The sequence below is a fragment of the Larimichthys crocea genome, chromosome XXIV (assembly GCF_000972845.2).
Source record: "Larimichthys crocea isolate SSNF chromosome XXIV, L_crocea_2.0, whole genome shotgun sequence".
NCBI lineage: Eukaryota > Metazoa > Chordata > Actinopteri > Sciaenidae > Larimichthys > Larimichthys crocea.
Genome location: NC_040034.1, coordinates 6680476 through 6699539, shown reverse-complemented (window position 1 = coordinate 6699539; position 19064 = coordinate 6680476). Strand labels below are relative to the sequence as shown.

General features: G+C 41.3%; 2 protein-coding genes and 1 non-coding gene across 4 annotated transcripts; 2 read left to right on the top strand and 1 right to left on the bottom strand.

The window, feature by feature from the left end:
• The first annotated feature begins 5053 nt into the window (after window positions 1–5053).
• atg9a (ATG9 autophagy related 9 homolog A (S. cerevisiae)) lies at window positions 5054–15066 on the top strand. The gene is made up of 20 exons (XM_010751098.3): window positions 5054–5209; window positions 5490–5545; window positions 7612–7763; window positions 7882–7925; window positions 8037–8101; window positions 8246–8395; window positions 8829–8970; window positions 9105–9245; window positions 9345–9465; window positions 9578–9753; window positions 9838–9960; window positions 10199–10386; window positions 10915–11068; window positions 11975–12154; window positions 12287–12499; window positions 12614–12846; window positions 12978–13095; window positions 13213–13483; window positions 13737–13870; window positions 13966–15066. Exons 3-20 carry the CDS (start codon window positions 7661–7663, stop codon window positions 13972–13974), a joined length of 2565 nt encoding a protein of 854 aa, XP_010749400.2. The 5' UTR covers window positions 5054–5209; window positions 5490–5545; window positions 7612–7660; the 3' UTR covers window positions 13975–15066.
• A 724-nt stretch (window positions 15067–15790) lies between these two features.
• Window positions 15791–15863, top strand: trnak-uuu (transfer RNA lysine (anticodon UUU)). The gene has a single exon. It is a non-coding gene; the product is annotated as a tRNA-Lys (tRNA).
• A 663-nt stretch (window positions 15864–16526) lies between these two features.
• cxxivh21orf58 (chromosome XXIV C21orf58 homolog) lies at window positions 16527–18792 on the bottom strand. 2 transcript variants are annotated; one of them, XM_027275152.1, is made up of 9 exons: window positions 18661–18792; window positions 18484–18540; window positions 18300–18357; window positions 18019–18092; window positions 17733–17927; window positions 17359–17473; window positions 17139–17284; window positions 16814–17055; window positions 16527–16717 (listed from the first exon to the last, which is right to left on the bottom strand). In XM_027275152.1, the coding sequence occupies exons 1-9, from the start codon at window positions 18673–18675 to the stop codon at window positions 16690–16692; spliced, it is 930 nt and encodes a 309-aa protein (XP_027130953.1). In that variant the 5' UTR covers window positions 18676–18792; the 3' UTR covers window positions 16527–16689. The 2 variants fall into 2 exon arrangements, with proteins under 2 accessions (XP_027130953.1, XP_027130954.1); XM_027275153.1 differs by lacking the exon at window positions 18661–18792 and having other exon boundaries at window positions 18300–18355; window positions 18484–18542.
• Between the last annotated feature and the right edge of the window lie 272 nt (window positions 18793–19064).

Genomic DNA, 19064 nt, shown 5'->3' with positions numbered 1-19064 from the left:
TATGGAGGGAGTAAACACACAAAGGGACGACTGCTGTGCAAAGACATAAGCTGGGTTGCTGATTTTTTGTTAAATACAGGTAAAATCGCCTCTCGCAGAGACGCTGAGGCACCGTGGTGCTTCTGAAGGATAATCTATACAGTCTGGAGTTCAGCCCCTGGGGACAAATATACAGAGGACACAATGATTCATGTATTCATGTCTGATGCACACCTCCCCACACACACAAACACACACTCTTTCAGAGAGTGACATATATGATGTCATCTGATCTGTATGACTCACAGCACACACAGTTTATGGCTCAAAATGAAATCATCTCTGCCAATGAAGGAGGACTGAAGAAGGTCATTTTGGAAGAAACTTACTGACCAGGCGTCTTTTTATATGGCATAAAATGTAGGTGTTAAAGTTATAATTACTATCAGCAGACTGCAGAGTGTATTTTTTTTCTCTCAGCCAGAGACAGCTATGGACTATTTTAAAATACTTATTAAGCCAACAGTGCCATATCAGCAAATTATGAATGAAAGTTTGACCTCCTCTCCTCTCCTCTCCTCTCCTCTCACTATTTTAATATTTCTCTGTGTCATAGATGAACCACACAGTGATTTACATCCCATCATCTTCATGCCAAATGGTATGCAGAGATCAGTCATCCCTTTGTTCAGGTTGCCTTCTATCTCCTTCTATTTCCATCACACACAGAAACAATTACACAAACATGACATCAGTCGTACATCTCCACTAAGTTCAAACACAGACAGGAAATTGATATCAGACCGATCCACTATGTGTGTGTGTGTGTACATGTCGCTGTTATTTTCTGTCCACAAGTGTCCAAAACATTTGTCAGGGGGAATAATGGGCCATAAAGATTAGACAATATTGGAAAAAATGATATGGACAGTAGTGATCGCTGAGGGATGACACTATGGTCATATGGTCATATTTTTTAAAATCTGAGATGTTTTCATAGTATTTTATAGGCTGGTGCCTATCCAATATTTTGCTTCGGGGAATGTAGGTATTTTCATTTAATAAAATACATCCAATTGAATCAAAATGTATATATAGTCTTAACTTTTCTGTTTAAAATCAGTAAATATTTTACCAAGAATTTGTGGTAGGACTGGTGTGTAACATTTAGTGTATCTAGTTGTGTAATTGTTCATTGCAACTCACTCATTTTACCCTATGAAGTGGAAACCATGACAGCCACACTAATGAAAACATATTCACATTACAATACATCATATTCTGTAACTACTAAATCTTTCACTCTGGATCTCAAATAGACCAACCCTGTAAAGGAATCAGTATTTCCTGACAGTTTAAAGAAGGAGCATTTATAATTTAAAGATATAAATATAAGTGAGGAAAGAAAATTTCTGATAAATAACAATGAAAAATTAAAGAAAAGGGTCAAAATCTCTGACCTCAGTATTTCTAAAATCCTTGTTATGGCACTGAAACAATACGTCGATATAATTTAGACATAATCTTAATTGTGAGTGACATTATTTAAAAACAGTAGTCTATTGTATATTTGCTGAGCTCTAAAGGAAGTGGGACAATTAGGGCTGTTGAAAACTGCCCCAGGGGTACCAGCAGGGAGAGGAAGACAAGCAACGGGAGGGAGGTTTAAGGACGCATGTGTTGCACCCTATAGGTGCTTATGTGCATGCTTAGATTTCATACCTGCTGTGTTGGGTTTACATGGGTGGATGTACAGGAAGGATCTTGATCTAATTGAGTTGCTCTAGAGAGATGACTTCATGCTGATTCCCTTTTCCCTGCCCCCTTCCCAGCACCCCCCACCTGCCACACCCTGCCCCTGATATCCCAGCATCACCCGTGGGTTCCACGGCAGCATGACAGCACGTCTTTGGACCAAATTAGCTGTCAAAGCAACCCCCTAATTCCCGGACAGACAGTGGGGTAATTTAATCGGCCAGCTATGGCCTGCAGCAAAGCAGACATGCATGCACAAACGTACAACAGTCCAGTATCTTATCGTACATCGTCTGCAACCTCTGCAATTTTTACATCTCTGTTACTGTTTGGTGTTTATCGGCTGGTGAGCTTCGTTGTGACAGACTTTTCCACTGGATTAAGTTGAATGAAGCCTAATCCTAATCAGAACAGATTAAATTACCCAGATCACTATAATAACTGGATTACACAGAGCCTGACTCAAGACACTCATGCGATTTTTTTGTAAATCTCTAACCACACACACAAAAACAAACACACCCTGTCAGAGATGGTTGCTGGCTGATGGTTGATGTTAGCTTGCAAACAGTATGACTGTGTGTGTGTGTGTGTGTGTGTGTGTGTGTGTGTGTGTGCGCGCGCGCGCGTGCACATGAGTGTGTCCTTCTGTTGTGTCTCTGTGTTGTCCAGGTGTCTGTGTGTGAAAACAGAAACTCACTTATTAATTCACTTCTGTCTGGGGACACTGGTTAATGAAATTGTCATTAAGTTCAATACACAAAGGTACACCCGCATGCATTTAGCTACACACACACACACACACACACACACACACACACACACAGTGATTGGTGTTAACGTTGTAACTAATGCGGTGACACAATGAACAAAAGCCCAGCTGTCACTCCAGAGGCTTAACAATCATATATGAATATTCATCACAGCAGAGAGCGACAGAGGGTGAGCTTGGCTCTACAAAGCATCATGTTGGTACTGAGGAGTCAGCTCCTGGACCTCGTCTAGGCTCGTTGAAACATGACTGAAGGAGCTGATTATCGCTTTGATATTAGTAGGATGCTATTTCTGTTACTAATACTTTCTATTTAAAAATGTAGTAGTTACTATATTATCTCTTCAATGCACGCTCAGGAAAGTCACTTGTTACAGCAGCTCAGAATACACAAGGTGGAAAAAACTCATGTATACAAATAAAATAAAATAAATATAAAAGTAATGTACTAAAAACACAGGAAAGAGGTCAGAGCTGTTGTAACTGGCTGCCATCAACATGCACCATCTTAAAAATTGCATTTTTCTTTTTTGCAAGCTCAACTGACCAATGTGCACTGACTATAAAACACTCCATGGTTATGCTAGAAATTAATTTAAACAAATTAAATGGGACTGTAACAATCGACCAATATCTCTGTCTTCCCTAATAAGTACCAAATGACATTGTTCTTTCTAGGAAACTAGAACCTTTCTAGGAAAAGACGGCACAAAATGTACGGCTCGTTTCATCCTAAAACATGTTGTGCACATGTTTATATTTTTTTAGTACTTGATTTTTTATTTTCCTTACATTATATTTTTTACTCAATGTTTGTCATGCACCAAAAACACCCTACGTGAAAACCTACTTGGCGATAAACTTGATTCTGATTCTGAATCCAATATAATCCAATCCAACATCTCTGCAATAAATTCTACTTTTATGAAGCCTATATTTTTTTCAGTTTTTGATGAGACTGTCAGAGAGGTCATAATTCTACTTTATGTTTGTTATTATTGATGTCCTAGTGGGTGCTGTTGTTGTACAGTACAGGAGTGAATTTTATTGAAAGGTGTTTCTAATATCATGTCCCCCTCATGTATGTAAACAGAGTGGACAAAATATTAGCTAGAAACACCTCTCAATATAATGCAGTCCAGTTTAACACTGCAAACTAAAACCTCAATAATAAACATAATAGTTAAATCAATAACTCGCTGACAGTGTCAACAGAAACTGAAAAAAAGTATTTATAAAAGTAGAATTTATGGCGTGTTGGATTAAATTCGATTGTACAAGTGTACCTAATAAAGGTTTTGTGTGTGTGTATGTATGCACAAGCTCCTGGCAAGCTTAAATATGGCAGCACAATATTGGGAATAACACATAATGTTGATCAGAAGTAGTATTGCAATGACTGTAATGATGCAGTATCTACATGTAGCAGCATCACCAAGAGTACACTTACAGTATGACAGCAAAAAACATAAACAAAACATCACTGACTTTGGTGATATTTCTAAGGTGATAACCATAGAAATATCACCAAAGTCAGACCATTCATCAACAAGGCTGACACAGAAAAACTAATTCACGCTTTTACTTCTTCATGACTTGATTACTGTAATGCCCTTCTGTCTGGTCTTCCTGAAAAAAAAAAACACTAGGCCTCTTACAATTAATACAGAACTCTGCAGCCAGAGTACTGACAAAGACCAGACAGAGGGCACACATAACGCCCATTTTAAAAGCCTTGCACTGGTTACCCGTTAGTTTTAGAATTGGCACCGACCTACCTTTGTGACACGCTACAGAGGTATGTACCAAGCAGGTCCATCAGATCCTCGGCATCTGGACTCCTAGTTGTCCCCAGAACCTCCACAAAGAAGTTTGGTGAGGCTGCTTTTAGCTACTGTGGGGCCCCCATCTCTGGAACAGCCTGCCAATGGATCTGAGGGACTAAAGACATATCTCTTTAGCCTGGCTTTTACCTAAGGTGCCTGGCCATTCATTGCTGAGTTTTTAGGTCCTGATCACTCCCTGTTACTTTTATCTCTGGTTCTTATTTACTGTACAGGTCTTATCTACTTTTACTGCAACTGTTCTTAAATTATGCTTTGTACCCTATAGGCCTTAATTTACTTCTTATTTGTTTCGTTGTTGTAATTTTATGCTTTTTTACTCTTCTTCTAATCTCTAGTTTTTCATGCAACTGCTCTGTTGCCTTAGTTAGTAGTTGTCTATTTCTGTTTTTACTCTGCTCTGTGGGCTACAATTCTGTATGAAAGGTGCTATATAAATAAACACAAGTTGAAGTTGAGTTGAGTACACCTCACCTTTATTGTAGCGATACTACCAACGACCAGGCGGTGGTAGTAAACATTTAATTATACAAACCATGGTCAACAGCAGCTCGTCATGCAGGGCGTGCATGATGGAGGGCGTGTCGCTGACTTGCCCTTATGTACACAACGCATCCATAGGGCCCGCCTCTCGCCGCATCTGATTGGCTCTCCTGTTCTTACCGTTAGGAAACTCTTGCTCTCATTGGACAGCGTCCCCGCCGCTCAGCTGTGACGGACGCCACACACTGCTTAGCTGTTCCGAAAATGAAACTGTCGTCGAGGGAGCCAAGAGAAAACGAAAACAAGACGGTTACGACGTATCAAGAAAAATCCCCCAGGATTCACTCGTTTCAGGCTGACACAGAGGAGGCAGACGGTAAGGACTTGAATACGGATTTAAGAGGTGGCATATATATATATATTTTTGTGTGTGATAAGAGGCAGGCCTGTGCTGTCAAACCACGACAACAACAACACCTGAACCAGTCCTCCTCCTCCTGTTAATGTCGCTGCTAGCCTCAGTTAACGGTCATAAACCGACAGTTACTCATCAAATGAGGCATAATATTTAAGGCACAAACCCCCCGTCATACAGTGTGTGTGGTCCAGCTTTAAGGGGAACACGTCTCTTCCCTTTTTTTGTTTTTTTTTTTCAGCTGGGAATGTTGAGTCAACACCAGAGCTGGAGAGGACGCACCGTGCTGCAATGGAGGTAAGCATACCCAGATATCTGGCAGAGAGACACACACCATGGCTTTGAGACGTGAGACAGTCTCAGTGTAAGCTGCATGTCAGAGCACGTAACAGGGTCACTGGTTTGTGGTGTGCAGTTATTACAGTTGGATAAGCCAAAACAGTTAATAATATGTTGTTTGTAGAAGGTCCTGGGTTCAGTCCCCCAGTGGATCCAGAGCTCAGTCTGTAGGGATTTGGCCTGTGCTTGGTTCAAGTCCAGTGTGGAGGCTGGACTGGGAGCTGGAGAGGCTCCAGTTCACCTCCTGGGCACTACCTTTGAGCAAGGTTTTATAATATATACTTTACTGATCCCACGATGGGGAAATTCTTTTTACACTCTATTTTTTACATGCATTTTTTGACCCAGACACACACACATGCAGTAAGGCTCATAGACATGAGATAGATGGTGGAGTGACGGGCAGCCCCCCTGAGGAGCGCCCAGCGAGCAGTTGTGCCCAGGAGGTGAACTGGCACCTCTCCAGCTACCAGTCCACCTTCCATATTTTTGGTCCATGCGGCACTTGAACCGGCCACCCTCCGGTTACTACTGCCGCCCAGGTGAAGAACGTGGCAGTGGTGAGCAGGTTTCTGGTTCCCAGGGCACTGATCCACCATCTCTCCTCATGTGTATGAGCATGTGTGGTGTTGATGTTCCCCCGTCATGAGGAACATCAACTCACTCTCACAATTCTAAGTCTGCACTTAAAACCCTCCTGTTTAAAATCGCCTTTTCCATCTGATTCAATTGCATTGTTCCTATTTTAACCTGTTTTTAATGTTGTATTCTTGTTGATATACTTTTATGGTTCTTTTTGTTTGTTTCTGTTATTTGCTGTCTACTCTCATTTATTGTACGGTGTCCTTGGGTGACAGAAAGGCGCCTATGAAATAAAATGTATTATTATTATTATTATTCATAGAAACCTGAGTGAAAGTGAAAACACAGTTTCCCCTCAAGGGATTAACAAAGTATGCATTCTATTAAAATCTTATATTTTTTGTAAGCATGGTCTTAATGTAATCGGTGCAGTCTTAATCTGTGGTTTCTTTGTATCACCACTGGCTTTATAAATATCTTTTTTTTCCTTTCAACAATCAAAACAGAAAACAATCAGTGTTAAAGGGGAAGACCGAGTCACACATAAAGAGACAGCAGGGGAACACATCCCCAATCAGAGCCAGCGTTGTACTTCACTATAACCAGTACATATAAACACAAACAAACATAGGGAAGGAGGCCATGGTACACATTTAAGATAGTGTAAGAGATTTTACAGTGAAATGCTGAGACAGCATCTACATCCCACTGACACTTGTTGTTGTAGTGAACCCCACAGGAAGTCAGTTATGTATTTCTACAATGTGTCGGATCATAACTGTAGTCCGCCAACAACGGTTGCCAGTTTAGTGGCTTTTAGGTTTTTGTCTTGATAACTAAGTGGACACATGTTGAAACAGAATTAACCATCTAGTTAGTTTGAGTTTCATTTACTTAGGTTGTTTCAGTCTAACTGATGAGAGCGGATGTGAACATAAAGGGACTATACCACAGGTTTCACACACACACACACAGATTCTCATGTTATTTGTACAACAGGAAATGTGACAGTCACTGTGAGGATTATCCTACGTTTAGGGCACATTTTATATGCTCTCTCTCAAAATGTAGTCACATGTAAAGAAAGTTCAACAGTCCAGGGTTGTATTTTTGCACAGACTGCCCTTTAATCAGGGAACCTAGTCTCAAACCTCTTTGTCAGCAAGAATCCAGCTCCAGGGTTGCTGCCGTCGGTGATCCCGACCTCTGACCTTCCCTCGGAAAGATCAGACAGAGTAGAGTGATAGTAAATAAATGTAAAACATGTTTTCTATAATAACGGCTGTGTTTGTGCTGTAACAAGTTGATTATTAACCAACATAAGACTTGTAAACCTTTCTCATTTTCTTCTAGTGTCACTCCGTTTTTCCCTTCTCTTCCTCCGTGACCACTCGTCTTGTCTGTATACCTTCAACCCTGTTTTCTTCTTGTCTGTCCTCCAGTCTGTAGCAGTGGGCTCAGCTACCTGGTGAGACTGAAGCTGATGTCACTATGGCGCACTTTGACACAGAGTACCAGCGCCTGGAGGCGTCTTACAGCGATTCTCCCCCTGGAGAGGAGAACCTGCTGATGCATGTTCCTGAAGGAGCCAAATGTATGTCATACACAAATCACAAGCAAATCATGAGTTTATCGCACACACAGAAACACACCCTCGTGATTTACATTGACGGTGTTTTACTGAGTACTGATTTGTACTAAATCTTTTGCAGCCCAATGGCACCACATAGAAAATCTGGACTTGTTTTTCCAGAGGATATCCTTTTTACATGGTTTTGGCATGTATTCTTAATGTGTCCATGACAAAATTGTGCTTTTTGTAGAGATAGAGATAGATACATGTGTAATATTCCTTAACGTCCGTCACGTTTATAATCTGCACCAGAAGAATGGATTCACCTGTATGCTGCTGGGAGAAATCTTTGAGCTGGTGTACGTATCCTATCCATCAGTAATTATGTTTTTGAAGAAGTCTTGTGGTTTTTCATTAATACATTTATTTCTGGCACGATGCCTGATGTCCTATAAGTAAGTTTTCTTCCTCTCTTTTCCTTTCTCCCTTCTTTCTCCATGCAGTCAGTTGCTGTTTGTGGTTGGCTTCACAGTCTTCCTAGCCAACTGTGTGGACTATGACATACTCTTTGCCAACAAGTTTGTAAATCATACTGATTCATCTAAAGTCACCTTGCCTGATGCCTTCCTCCCAGTGGATGTCTGCAGTGCTCGGTGAGTGTGACACAGTTTTTTCTCCACTGAGAGTGTGCAGCTGAGGATAGGCATGATGATTGTGTCGAAGGGCGGGCAACACTTTCACTTTGACATTCAAGCAGACTTTCTACACATTAGTGTGTGATGTAAATGATCACGTGGAGCTGTTATTTGACTCACTTTCAGTCTCTCCAAAGCATGATGTGATCTAAGAATCTTACAATAACACAATGCAACCCCAAAACACCTTCCACAATGTTCGTGACCTTTTCATCATCATATTTATAGCAGTGGAATAAAAGCTGAAATGTGTGAGCTCCAGCTCTAGTGTGTTTATATTTGCTGTGTAGACATATTTAACGTACCAATACAATTACACATATGTGAAAAGCTTTAATGATGTCGATTACAGACATCTTTGAATCACAGAAGTCAATATTTTCTCCCGCAGTATCCGAGACAATGCATTTGTGATCTTCGTGCTGATAATCTCAGGGGTGTTTTGGTTACATCGCCTGGTTAAATTCATTTACAACGTGTGCTGCTACTGGGAGATCCGATCCTTCTACATCAACGCACTAAAGATGACCATGGTGAGACAGGCAAAATTGTGTCAGGAAAATATTTTGAGAGATTTGTTTAGTTGGCAGATTTATTTATAATCATGTAGAATGAGTCATCGTACACACTAACCTTCGCTGTGTTTTTTTTTTTCTTTTTTTTTTAGTCAGAACTTCCCTACGCAACATGGCAGGAAGTTCAGGCCAGGATAGTGGAGATCCAGAAGGAGCACCAGATCTGCATTCATAAAAAAGAGCTGACAGAGCTTGACATTTACCACCGCATCCTCCGCTTTAAAAACTACATGGTACGCCGTTTGTTTACAAGTATTCCTGTCTGACATAGCTACTTAATATACAAACATGATTAAACGGTGCACCCGTGCTTTCTTCCTGTATTTCACAAGGTTGCCATGGTGAATAAATCACTCCTTCCTGTGCGATTTCGACCTCCTATACTCGGGGACTGTGTGTTCTACACCCGGGGTCTCAAGTACAACTTTGAGCTCATCTTCTTTTGGGGGCCAGGTGTGTCCACGTTTGCATGCATGCACTCATATTTGTCAAAGTTTGGAATTACAAAGGAGTCTTTTTTTTATTTTTTTATCCTGCCTTGTGTTTTTTCTTTGTTGCTCTGCAGGCTCTCTGTTTGAGAATGAGTGGAGCCTGAAACCAGAGTACAAGAGAGGAGGTAACAGGCTTGAACTGGCAGACAGGCTGGCATCTCGTATTCTTTGGATTGGGATTGCCAATCTGCTGCTGTGTCCAGTCATTCTGGTGTGGCAGATTCTCTACGCCTTCTTTAGTTACACAGAGGTCAGTGGTTCACCTGCACATGCATATTTTATACAATTTAGTTTTTTTATTTAGCGCTCTAGACGATAGTTTGTTTGTGCCTAGGTGATCAAGCGAGAGCCCGGTTCTCTGGGAGCGAGATGCTGGTCTCTGTACGGTCGCTGTTACCTGCGCCACTTCAATGAGCTGGACCATGAGCTCATGTCACGCCTCAGCAAAGGATACAAGGTCAGTTTACTAGAGTGTATCCTGCCTACAGCTGATGCTCTAAAGTTGCTTATCATCTGAGACCTAGTTATATAACTCTACTAAATAACACTTTTCTTTAAATAAATACAAAGAAGATGTCTGCACATAGCATGACAGTATCACGCTGGTGTCTCATCCATTGTCTGTGAAGTTAATAACTGAGTCTCGTTTCCTTTTTCTCTTCCCCTCCCTTTCTTTCTGTTCCTGTTTCTTTCAGGCTGCATCCAAGTATATGAACTGTTTCCTCTCACCGCTCCTGACGGTGGTTGCTAAAAATGTAGCATTCTTTGCCGGGTCTCTTCTAGCTGTGCTCATCGCTCTGACTATCTATGACGAAGATGTTCTAGCAGTGGAACATGTTCTGTCGTCAATCACGCTGCTCGGAGTTTGTATCACTGTCTGCAGGTAGGGATTAGTGTCCCCAAGTTAACCCACAAAATTCACATTGATTTATTTGGTTTGGTTTTATTTACACAGTCTGCAGCAGCTAATCGTTGTCGTTGTATAACCAGCTAGAGCAGCTAAAATTCATCACTAGGTCACCATTGATCACCTATGAATCATTACCTTTTCTCTACAACATCAGATACAAATTAAAAACGTGACTATAAGACACAAATCTTCAGCTACATGGAACTTTCGTGCTGTTAAGCCATTTCTTTATTGCCCTTTCAAAGCTACCTAGAGTTGTAATCCCTTTAAATGCTCCTCAGCAGCTTATTCTGCTGTAGGATGAGTATAAGAGGGTTTCCTTCCTCAAGTATCTCCTCACAGTTTGAAGTCTGTTAATAGCTCTAAATTAAACAAATTAAGTATTTCTATCTAAGAAATGTTTCGTTTAAATATTACTTAATAAGAATGTTTTCAGTCTCATAAACTCTTGACTTATAATCACATAATCACAAGTTCCTCTTCCACCACCTCTCTCTTCAGATCATTTATTCCTGATAAGCACATGGTGTTTTGTCCTGAGCAGCTGCTGCGGGTTATTCTGGCTCATATCCATTACATGCCTGACCACTGGCAGGGCAATGCACATAGATATGAGACCCGTGACCAGTTCTCCCAGCTCTTCCAGTACAAAGCAGTGAGTATGAATACTGAACTGGGGATAAATATCCAAGAGAATAATTGCAAGAGAACTACCTTGTCAAAGTGTGTACAGTATATGCTCTTTTCCATAGTAGACTTTTTTAAAACATGAAATCTTGGTTGTAACATTAATGATGGCTGGATTCCATTTATATGTGCCAATTCCAGTGCCCTGTTAGTGTGCAAGCTGGCTCAGTGACTTGGCTTTCTGGGACAGCTATAAATGTGTTGAAGCCATCATTAATGTTATTAATTAGACCTGTGCTGCTTTTACTATGACAATCAAATGTCACATCCTCTCTGAACATCTGTCATTCAACTTCTTTTTGTCTAATGCAGAGCTCCACACTCATTCAGTTATTTTACTAGTAAAGCCACATATTTCTGCTGTTGCCTATCAAACAGATCCACTGAAGCAGCAGTAAGGGTTTTAGCATTATGCTGAGAGTAACTCCCAGATTGTTCCACCTGGTAGAATTTTTAAAAGTGTTCCTCAAGATTTCAATCACAATCAGTACGTTTACATGCAGCAAAAAATTTGAATTTCTGATCGTTCTCGAGCAATGCGCAGGACGCAAAATCCGATTTAGATCCGATTACCGAGTATACATGGCGTTAAAATGCAGACTATGAGCGAATTATCTCAGATTTTGAGATGTCCGTTATGGTCCGAAGTAGGTCGGACTAAGTGCTAAGTGTTTACGAGCATTTTAAAAGTCCAAACTATGTCTGATACGATCAGAAATTCGAATTTTTTGCTGCATGTAAACGTACTGAATGAATCGAACACGTTTCCACTTATAAATCAGAGGTTCAGTAAACCTTTGGTGTGCTTGTTGAACCCGTTGCTGCTTCCCACATGGACAATAAAAAACATTTCCCCTCTCTCTTCTTCTTCCAGGTGTTTATTCTAGAGGAGCTGTTAAGTCCGGTGGTGACTCCCATCATCCTGATATTCTGTCTGAGGAGAAAGTCTTTGGAGATCATTGATTTCTTCAGGAACTTCACTGTGGAGGTGGTCGGTGTTGGAGACACTTGCTCCTTTGCCCAGATGGACATCAGGCAGCATGGACACCCTGCGGTGAGGGACTGCTGCATTAAGTGCAGCCACACAGATACACGGAGATTAGATTTATTCATTTAAAAGTGAAGGATAAGTGAATGGGAGTCTGTGTGTATATCTGTGTTGACCCTCCATTCCTCTCCTCTGTAGTGGATGTCAGAGGGGAAGACAGAGGCGTCTATCTACCAGCAGGCAGAGGATGGGAAAACTGAGTTATCGCTGATGCACTTTGCCATCACCAACCCCCAGTGGCAGCCTCCTCGGGAGACCACACACTTCATCAGCCAGCTGAAAGAACGAGTTCACAGAGAGGCCACAGGGGCTCCTTCAGACACACATCCGCTCTCACTGTCTGAGTCTGAGGTAAACAAACATTAATGCTCAACTGTCACAGTACTCATAAGTTATATTTCATTAGATCTTCAGAGCTATAAATGGATTTGCTCTCTTGTCTCTTTACTTTTATGTCTCTTGTAGCCAAGGAGCCTCATTGCAAACCTCTTGGGAGGTCCCTCTACACTGGCATCCGTTCATTTCGGCAGGGACAGCTCTCTGGCTAATCATGCAGCAGCTGGCATGAGTGACGGTGCATCCGCCTTACGCTCCCTTTCACCAATCAGCAGCAGTCTTCACCTGAGAGGCAGTTTGAGTGCAGCTCACAGGGCTTCCGGCCACACTTCAGTCATGAGCAAAGCACTGGCAGGCTCTGGGTAGGACAATTCTCCCTTTGAATTTATTTTCTATTGAGGAAAAACTTAAAGTTCAAAATGCAAAATCTTGCAAGCGTTTGTTGTGAAATTTATATCAAGTATTCTCCTTTCTTTTCATCTTATTCCTGTAGGACTGATGCCCGAACTGTGAGCTCAGGCAGCAGTGCATGGGAGGGTCAACTCACCAGTCTGGTCCTGTCGGAGTATGCCTCCACTGAGATGAGCATTCATGCTCTTTACATGCACGAGGTACATCCCTAGGAATCACAAACTGAATGAAGCCCAGCATGTTCCCACATTTGTCTTTTATTCCAATATATCTCACATCCATCTTCATCGTTCCTCCTCTCTTTTTTCCCCTTGTAGCTCCACAAGCAGCAGTCCCGTGGCGAGCTATCCCGTCACACATGGCACAGGCAGGACAGCGACGAAAGCAGCGACAGTGTGCCCGATGAAGTGAGGAGCGAACCCAACCCTCACTCCAGAAATTTCCCTCGTTCACACACTTTCCCCACCACAGTTCCCAGCCCCAGTGCCATTCCTACTTCGGCTTCAGCCACCAGCAATATCATCTTGGGCCAGGAGAGGGCCTCATCACAGAGCAGCACCCAGCTGCGCTATAGTGGACCTACCACAGGTACCTCATGATCTCTCCCTGTTTCACACCGCATGCATTTGGCAAGGCAAGTTGATAGAACAAATACATCTTTCGAAAATTAGTACATTTAAGACAGAGAGGGGAAAGGAAATATTTTATTGCATGGTCATGTTACAAAACAGGAAAATAGTCTCAACCCTGGTGTTTGTTTAAATCAACTGATGACAATGAACAGGACATTGGCTGAGCAGGCTATGACTCTTTTCAACCACAGTGTCTTTGTGTGTTCCAGACTCTCTTGGTGCAGGGGGGAAAGTAGTGAGGTCGGCCCGTGTGCCCATGGGAGGCTGGGCAGAGCAGGGTCGACACCATGAGCCACTACCAGAGGAGAGCTCAGAGGATGAAATGCCTCCACATATCCACAAGGTGAATGCCATGTGTGTGTGATTTGAATGGTTATCATCTGCCTGTGTGCACTGCAAGTTAATAGACGTTTTTTTGTTCTCTTTCTCTCACTTTAGGTTACATAACCAAGCCATGGGATAAGTCTCAGCGTCCCACCCCCATCTATAGATACCAGAACAAACATCCTCATCCTTGGACAAACCTTTGTCCGGGATTTCTCATCTGATATGACACAGTTGAAGATGGAAAAGGCAAGAGTGGTGGACCATGATCCCTAAAAAACACTTAACTAGTGAGATCAACTGGAGGGGTTACGACCTCCATCAACCATTCAAAGATCCTTTAGGACTTTCTAAACATGCCGAAGTAAACAGGGTATATATCTGAATTTGTGCAACAGAAGAGGACACACAGGATCAAGTTATTTCTAGTAGCCATCAGAATACACTACACTTTTTTTTAATAGTGTTAAAAGATGACATAATGAGTGCATGTGCAAATCAGCAATGCTGGAGGCATCCTTTAAAAAATAATAATAATAATAATTTGCCCAAGTTATGATAACAATAACCCAAACTGTGCTGTCTGCTTCAAATCAGATGACACGAGGAATTTGAAGAATGTATGGTGTCTCTGTAACAATAAGGACATTCACCAAAATGTGTTCAGAAAGACGCTGGTAACACACTGACTTTCATTGTGTGTATCTGTTCTTGTACCAACAGCAGGAGGCCACGCGCCCTGCGCTCTGTATTTCAGCTTGCATTCTGCCTCTTAGCAAAACGTATGACGGCCTCAGATAGTATCAGATTCATAACGTATTGTCTTTCTTTTATTCTTTCTTTGCATTGCACAGTTCATGTGAATTGTCTACAATGTTCCGCAAGTTCTCCCAGGTTCTGGCTCAGTTTGCACAGCTTGTTTAAAAGATAATTGTACAGCGTAGCCCGGTATTCTGCACGCACACACTGTGTAAATAAATGTTAATGTTATTTCACAGCAGTCATTCAGAATATTGAATTAACCAAATTTACACAGTTATAAGACCGAACGTTTGATGTCTGATGTGTAACCACAGATGATCTATGCGAGCACATAATCTGATCTAACCCAGATTTGTTATTGTTTACCAGTCATTATTCTCTCAACAGAGTGCAACAAACAAACTGTTTTCATTTAAGCATGTAATGTTGACTTCTGTGCCATACAAAAAAAAAGAGTCCTCAAGCACAAGTGCATGACCATCATCCAAACATTTCTTCTTAACAGTTGTAACTCATCCCACAGTTTAAGATCCTAATTACACAGCATGACTCTCCTGTTCCATGTTGTCATTAAGCTCCAAATCTTTTAACATAGATTCATGCACTTTAATAATTTTGTTAATGCAGGGGGGGGTGTCACTTGTTTATATGTGTATGTTTTCATATATATATATTTTGTAATTATTTTATTTATCAAAAGGGACGTGCCATGATGATTGACGAGCTGTGGTTTTGCCGTCGTGTACTTAAAGATGATCCCACTGTTAAACTGACAGCAGTAATGTTAACGGTTGACGTTACATTAAAAGTGATCGTTGGTGGTGTTGTTTGTTTTATAAATGCTGTAAAATAACGTTACCATTTTGTACAGCTGTAAATCCATCCATTAAAGACAAGGCAATGATTTGTGTGTGTGTGTGTGTGTGTGCGCGCTGAAAAAGCGACAAAATGACGCTGTGCGCCGTTGGGTGTGTTTTTAGCTTTAGCCGTTAGCTTTCAGCCATGCCGTTACCGTGCACCGTTAAGAGTTAGCACAAGGCTGGTTTATTAGTTTCGGTATGTAGACAACATTAGCTGCAAACAAAATAAAGTGAAATAAAATGAAATGATACGTCGAATTCTTATAAAAAGTACTACAGTTACATTTTTATTGAGCGTCAAATACAACGCGAGCAGAGCCCGGATAGCTCAGTCGGTAGAGCATCAGACTTTTAATCTGAGGGTCCAGGGTTCAAGTCCCTGTTCGGGCGTCAGTTTTTTTCCTTCTTCGTCCCATCTCCAACTGATTTCATATATGAACGGTCCCATTTCATCTGTTGTTACGCAAATTTGGTGCCCGATCGGGAGATAATATTCTTATTTTGTCCTAATATAAACAAAAATCTATCTATGCCCCCCCCTTGCACGTTGTTACATTTGACGTAACGTTAGTTTATGGTTGAATTTAGCTAAACTACCGCTACAGGTAACAGTTAATGTAAGGTAGTTTAAATGTTTTTGGTCGAAGTATTATGCAACATAGGCAACGTTCAAGTTTAACTAATTTAAATAACGAGTAAAACAAAAAAACGATTTCATTTGAGCACAGCTAGTTAATAAGTTAGCTAACTTGAACTCACCTGGTGTATCAGGTGTTTCACATCCACACACAAGGACTTCTCTGAGCACATAAGGAGTTAAAGAAAGTTTGATGTAAACCACGTCTGCTTGTTTGTCATTCACACATTTCCATTACTCAACTCAACTCAACTCAACTTTATTTATAAAGCCCTTTAAAAACAACCGCAGCTGACACAAAGTGCTGTACATAAAATAGAATAGACATATAAAACAAAGAACAATATAAAAACAATAATAAACGATAAAACAATGTTAAAATAATATTAAAGCAGAAACAGAGTCTCATGCTGGGTTAAAAGCCAAGGAATAAAAATGAGTCTTAAGACGTTTTTTCAAAAATGGACAGTGAAGGGGCTTGTCGAATGCATAAAGGGAGGTCATTCCACAATTAGATGCATATTAGTGTGTGCTTGTGCTTCTGTGTGAAGTTTCTGGTTGTTTTTAGTCCATGCAGTTTCATTTCAGAGACAACAGAGGGTCTGTCCTGTAAATACACATATGTACACACACAACAATGTTTATGACTGTATAAAAAAAAAAAGTATAATTAGCACATAAAGTGCACGTGTGTGAACCTTACACGTTGAGCGGTGGGAGTGTAAAAGGGGCCGTTGCATGGTGTATGGAGGTGGAGGAGGAGGGTAGATGTCCTCCTGCTTGTCCTGCAGGCACGTATGGCACCCCTGGTAGCCATGTAGGGTGGCTGATAGGAGGCAGCTGTGGTGCTGGAGGGTTAGAACCATAGTGATGATGATGATGGACAGCGCTTCCCCTTGGTTTGACATCTGGCCTTACAAAAATAGGGTTGCTTTGGTAACTATCCTAAAAATACAAGATTTGAGACTTTGTTAAGAGACGGGGAAGTTTTGTCGACTTTGTCTTTATGAGTCAGAGAGTGTCGGTACCTGCCCATGATATGTAGTCGAAGGGGAACAGTGACTGAGCCCTCCAGGTGGTGATAGAGCCATAGGAGGGATGGCTTTCAGCATCATATTGTGCATGATGATCTGGTGCATCTGGGCATTTTGCATCAGCATCAGTTCCACCATGTCTACACACAAAATACATGCAAACATATGAATACAGGGAGGACTTAGAAAAAGATACATCTTTTCTGTTGCATACCCTCTTTGATGCTGCCTGAGCGTGGTGCAGGGTATGGCTGAGGTGGTGGAATCTGAGTAATCAGAGGCTGTTGTTGTGGCAGCTGTTGTATGATGGTGGTAGGCTGCTGGGGTAGCTGCAGAGAGAGAGAGAGAAAGTCAGGTGGGAGTAACTGCTTCTTTCGCATATTTAATTTGCACTATTTTTACATTACACTTAAATTCATCACAAGTGAGTCTGGATAACAGTGTCAGTATAAACGTGAAAGGGAATACAGGTGCAAAAATAGAAGAGAAGAAAGGGATCAGGAGGTGGAAAAGAAGATTAAATACAGTTACGGAGTGACAGATCTAGGGGATTGGGGTGTTTCTCAGATTAAACGCTGAGTGTCTTACAGTCTGCTGGATGATGCGTGGAGGCTGTGGCGGAGCAGGTGGCGGAGGGAGCAAGGAGGTCAGAACATGGGCCGGCTGATACAGCGGGAGGGGTGGAGGTGGTGGCTGAGGGGCCGTGAAGAAGTGTGGCTTGTGATGCCTTCGTGTACCTCCCCAGGTGTGAGGTCTGTGGAGGTCTTCTAACATGTGCTCCTCCTACACAAAATATAGTTATACACTTCTTACAATCACAAAAGACACTGATGTGTAATGTATGTGTAATGTATGAAAAAGATTTTGTACAAACCCTGAGTCTTTGTAGCAACTCCTGCTTTCGCCTCAGTGCGCGCTGCAGTTGATCAAACTGTCCATCATAACTCCCTGAACAGACAAAATTGTACTCTCAGAAATAACTCCATAACATTAGATTTGCTCTTAATGCTCTTGTAATGCTTCGAAGTAAATAAAAGACTCCAAGGACTCATCCTCAGTGTTCAATTTCATATCCATTTACTACCATTTTGCCATAGTATGTAACTGTTTCTGTCAAGACAGGTCAAGTTCACAAAGAAATATTTGTTATCTTACTTGCAGACTGGGCAGACTCTGCTCTGTCGTCCATATTGTGCTTTTGGTTTTCCAGTCTCTAGAAATGTAAGTAAAGAAAATCTCTAAAAGACGTAAAATTCTTAAGAAAAGTACTGCTGAACTATTTTACTTGGGAATACTAAATGAAAACATAACACAAATTGTAGACCAGCCTCTCACCTACCTTCTCCAGTAGTTTTAGTTGAAGTCTTGTCATCTGATCAACCATCGAACCGCCATGCTAAGACATTACATGAATTAAAGTTATTTTCTGTGTGCTGGAATGAACATAACTGGTTGAAATATGAGACACAAACATACAAACTGAGATACTAATAAATTATTTTGATATCTCATTTACCTGGAATGTCTGCATTTGGAGTCACACAGACTTTGTGTACATCTGTGTGTTTGAGTCGAGACTAAAGCCAGTAAGTGGTTGCCATGGGACACTATTTAACACTGGGACCTAGGTATGACTTGCATAACTACTTGGTCACTATGCAGAGAGAGAGAGAGAGAGAGAGAGAGAGAGAGAGAGAGAGAGAGCACGTCATTCAACATAATGTAACCAGATTAGTTCAGGTCAAATTTTGTCAATGAAAATAAACACAAGTATACTGCTTGGATATATTCTGGGGTAATTTGATAAGACAAGATAAGATAAGATAAGATTTTAGACTTTAATGATGCCAGATCAGGGAAATTCACTTGTCACAACAGCTCATTTACACAAAGTTGATAAGAAATTACTCAAGAAACACA